General features: G+C 34.0%; 1 protein-coding gene across 1 annotated transcript; it reads left to right on the top strand.

The window, feature by feature from the left end:
• The first annotated feature begins 2,343 nt into the window (after positions 1-2,343).
• On the top strand, positions 2,344-4,493 carry LOC106952693 (uncharacterized). Its single transcript, XM_015040979.1, has 5 exons — positions 2,344-2,443; positions 2,545-2,937; positions 3,305-3,451; positions 3,537-3,589; positions 3,788-4,493. The coding sequence occupies exons 1-5, from the start codon at positions 2,407-2,409 to the stop codon at positions 3,833-3,835; spliced, it is 678 nt and encodes a 225-aa protein (XP_014896465.1). The 5' UTR covers positions 2,344-2,406; the 3' UTR covers positions 3,836-4,493.
• The last annotated feature ends 70 nt before the right edge of the window (positions 4,494-4,563 follow it).

Raw genomic sequence — 4,563 nt, 5'->3', positions numbered from 1 at the left:
GCAGGATTTCCTGTTTTGACTCCTAGTTACTCTACTGCTGTATCTCAAACGTCTGGAGTCATACACCGAAATAGCCAGCAGATGCCATCAGTGCCTTGTAAATGGGCTTGATTGTGCAAATTGTTGACTTGCCAGAATTTTACAGGAAGTCAAACACAACTGACTTACTGAAACTCTGTCTGCATGAATATTGTTTTAATGTTGATTTTATGCAGAAGTGTGTGCCAAGATGTGGTGGATTTCTTTGTGGGATGGTGTGAAAATAATCCTATAATCTTGAGCGAAAAGGGTGATCAGTGTAGATTTCATGTGAAACGGGAATATGCAAAATGCTATTTCTGTTGTGGTTGAAGAAGTTGAGGGGGTGAAGAGTAAATATCACAGTGTTCACTTAAACCACAGACCAGTCAACAGTGAAGCTGTCAGCAAAAACAAACGGAGTAGAATATACTTCTCAAGGAAGCTCAAGTCATGCTTGCACCAAGATGCAAAGTATCAGAGCCAATATGAAATGAGTGTGCAATGATAAACACATCATAAAATAAGAAAATAATTTATAACCCTGAAGAAGACTGTCACACAACAATAAAGTTTCTTCAGTCAGAGGTTTATTTACATTTGCTGTGTTACAGGCAGGTACAGATGAATCTTCCAGTCAACAGCCAACACCAGCTATAATATCTAAATAGTCTTTTGAAGAGTTATTACAATGTTTATGTTTTTCTTTGGATCAAATAGTCTCTTTAAAGTGAATTTAGTTTAATTTTAAGCAATCAGTCAACAAATTCTATAGACTGGTTACTTAAACTGTGAGTCACAACTTTAACCATCTCTCAGCTTTCCATCATAGTCCAACTTCGATGGACAGCAGAAGATTCTGGTTGTGTTCTTATGTCATTTTAATATTTATTTTACTTCTAAATAACATTTCCGAAAATCAGTTTGAGTACAATTTCCTTTTAGCACTTTTGTACACGTTGCTTATTTTCCATTTTAAATCTTTTAATCTTGATTGAAGACTTGATTCCCTAAATTCTAGTCCAAAACTTATTTTGTATAATTATTTGCGCTCTACGGCATCCCAGCTACGGATGAATGCAATGTCAGGAGAAACCATCAATCTGAGTAGTGACTGCATATTTGAACCAGAGTAAATGTGATGTACTTTTTTCAGGAACATGTTCCCATGATTAGAGGAGTAAAAATGCACCAAAAGAAGCCCAGAAGCTTCCAGGGTTGTGGTATCATTCCCAAAAGGTTCCAAGGCATACACAGTATTCTGAATGTGAATAAGCAAATAACCCCCAAGGACAACTAGTTAAAATACCAGTAAAAACATGTACAAAATAAGGATTTATTTGAAATTAAATCCTACTGTACTGCCTTTGCTGGTAAAGGTTAAGCAGGTAGTGTGATGTTGAAATCTAGAAATATGTTGTGATGATTGCCACAACTAAGGAGGAGGATGAGATTAAAAAGATGAGACAAAAAATGTAGTTATTTTGAGATTAAGTTGAGATCAAATATTAAACATGATGAGCAAAGGAACATGCAAAGCTCATATCTCCAGAAAGCATCTGTGTGAAGATAGAGTCCAGCAGTAACAGTTGTAAATACATGTGAGTTTGCTGACATGTAAAAGTGAATTCAGAATATTTAGCAGCAGTTCTTTTCAGAAACTTTAAGGCATACACCTGGAACGACTAAAAGAGCCAAAAATTATAAACTTCTGGTGACTCTTTAGGAAGTTTTATACGATTGGACGGTAATGACACAAAGTTATACAATGTACTATTTAGGCTTCTGGAAATCCAGTTTGTGTTGTAAAAGCTGTTCCTTTTTGAATTTGTTTTATATGTTTTTGTTTTTTATTATATTGTATTTTTCTTGTTTTGTTTTGTTTTATTTTGTTGTGTTGTTTTATTTTGTTGTTTTGTTGTTGTTTCATACCATTGTTGCTGATACAATATGAAATATTTTGAGTAAATACAGTATGTGATGCAAAAGCAATGTACAAGTAATACAATAAAATGGATTTTAAATCTGTAAATCTTGTATATTTGGTAAAACATTATTTTGGACATGAGAGCATCTACTCAGTTGCACATACTTGCAAACCGAGTACGTAAGTTTGTATTGAAACTGACACATGAAAACTTCCCTCGTTCTGAAGCTTCACACTAAAATCCTGTGGTGTGGTTGGTTTTATTTAGACTCTTTACCAAATCTCACCATGTTGCAACAATTCAAAAAGCCTAACTGTATTTTGAACAGCGTCATCTGTAAAACCACAGAATGAAATGTTCCATTCAACCAGCCAATCAACAGCTGCTTCTCCTTCAATGGAAAGATCTATGTCATCTTATCGACCTGTAAAAACCTGCAAGACTTTCTTCAAGCTCCACCATGGATGGACTGCAGACAATTTTGTTTTTTTTCTTAGGTAACCTTTTAACATTTGAGTAACATTTACTTTCCAAAAATATAAACAATCTTGATGTCATTCTATGCTGATCACAACGTTATAATTTATTTTTCTTTCAGGACTAGTATTCTGCAGTCATTATTGCATTTCTGAATCAGTGCAGGAGGTGATCTTCAGCCCTGGAGAAAACATCACTCTATACTGTGACTGCAAAGCATCAACTGGAGTATTTGTGGTCTGGTTCTTCAGGAACTGCTCCCTTAGAGACCAGTCTCATTATGTTTTAAATGCTAAGGATCAGATAAGAGAAGACACAAAATTTCCACGTTTGAAATTTTTAAGAAATGATTCTTCAGAATCTTATGACCTACTGGTTATAAATGCTACTAATTCAGATGTGGGCTTCTATTACTGTGGAACCGAAGAGACAAAAGTGGAGATAAACAATGAGAAGAACATCTTCCAGAAAGACATTTTTACGTATGGAAATATCTCTACAACTCTCATACTCGGTAAGCAGTTTTGAATTTTCTATGTATTGTGTTGCGACTTGAGTTTCCTAAGAAAAGCTACATTTAAAAATTAAGTGACAACAAAGATTACATTTTTTCTTGAACACAAAAATAGGTAGAGAGGAGAAACATTACAATATTCCAAATGTAATGTATTATGCATTGACTTTGGCACACGATTTGTAATTTCAGGGTATATTAAGTTTAGAAAGGAGAAACGGGCTCAAACTAAGAAAAATACTTCACCAAACTTAAAAGTTTGGTGAAGTATGTTGGATGTTGGATTGAGTATCTCATAGCAAAATATGAGTTCTGAATAGAAATATTCTGTACATTTAATTTAAAAAGAACTTTGTGTTTGATCAAGACACCTGTGGGCCCTGTTCTGACTTTAAGAAGACAGCGGAGGACTGCGATGCCTGCTGGAAGCTGCTCTTCTCTCTGTGCCCGACTATTTTTCTGCTCTCTGTTGTTTTCTCCTCACTTTTAATTTACCTGCTTTGTCACAAGACAGGTACTACAATAATCCACTCTTTTGCTCATTTAAAGTTAAGCTATTGTAATGAAATATTACTAAGTGGATATTTTCCTTCTTTAAGGTAAAGGTAAAGAAGATCAATCTGAACAAAAAAGATACATGGAAGAGATGCAGGTAACGATACAGACTTTTTTTTTTTGCCCGTTGGCGAGCACAGGTATTCTTTGTGCCACAATTATTTGCCCTTGTGTTGTAGTTACATTTTTCAATGAAAATCGTCAAGTCTGTTATCCTTTTTTTTTTTCATTGTCCTTCCACTATATAAAGATTGCTATAATATTATGTTTTAATAATTCTGAATTTCAATCTTAGGATGAAAACATTTGCTATGCTGCCTTGGAATTCCATCAGCCATCATAGAGACCAAAGAAAACCAAAATGAAAGCCAAGTACCACCAATGAAGATCCCCATTCTCCTTGGATATAATCTGACAAGGATCAATGTTCTCTCTTTTATTGTATCATCCTTCAAAGCTAGACTTTGTCAAAAGTTTTTCATCCTTTTCATAAATGTTTATGTATATTTTTAACATGTGGTTGAGGAAAAATTAGGTTGCTCGTTAAATACTTATTTTTTTTACGTCTAATGTATTTCTTTTTGTTTCTGTGAAAGAAAATTATTTAATTGCACTTCAACACTAAAAGGACACTATGTTTTATGATAGCAAAAAACAAAACAAAAAAAGTTTTCTAGCTGTCAAACAAGTTAGGGAACCCTCTCTAGCTGTAGTTACACATTTTCCCTGAAATAACTTCAGTTAGAAACTTCCCGGAACAATCTAACAGTCTAAAAAGAAGTTTTCCCCAATCCTCATTTACAGCTTTGATGTTTGAAAAGTTCCTTACATCTACAACCATGTGAGGTTTCAGTTCAACTCACAGTATCGCAATAAGATCAACATCACAAGCTCAACTCATGTCAGGACCTTTCAAGGTTTAATTTTCCACTAGTCTGACATGATTTTACTCATATTTTTGGGTCATTGTAATGTCATAGGGTTTGGTTCTGTTTCAGCTTTTTTTTTTTTTTTTTTTTTAACCGGGTATTTTTTTTTTTTTTTCAACCCCAAAAAATTAATTTTTTGTTT

This window comes from Poecilia latipinna, unplaced genomic scaffold (genome assembly GCF_001443285.1).
Source record: "Poecilia latipinna isolate Pla-1442-1.1 unplaced genomic scaffold, P_latipinna-1.0 Scaffold535, whole genome shotgun sequence".
Classification (NCBI taxonomy): Eukaryota; Metazoa; Chordata; class Actinopteri; order Cyprinodontiformes; family Poeciliidae; genus Poecilia; species Poecilia latipinna.
The sequence above is the reverse complement of the archived record's forward strand: the minus strand, read 5'-3'. Positions and strand labels throughout refer to the sequence as shown.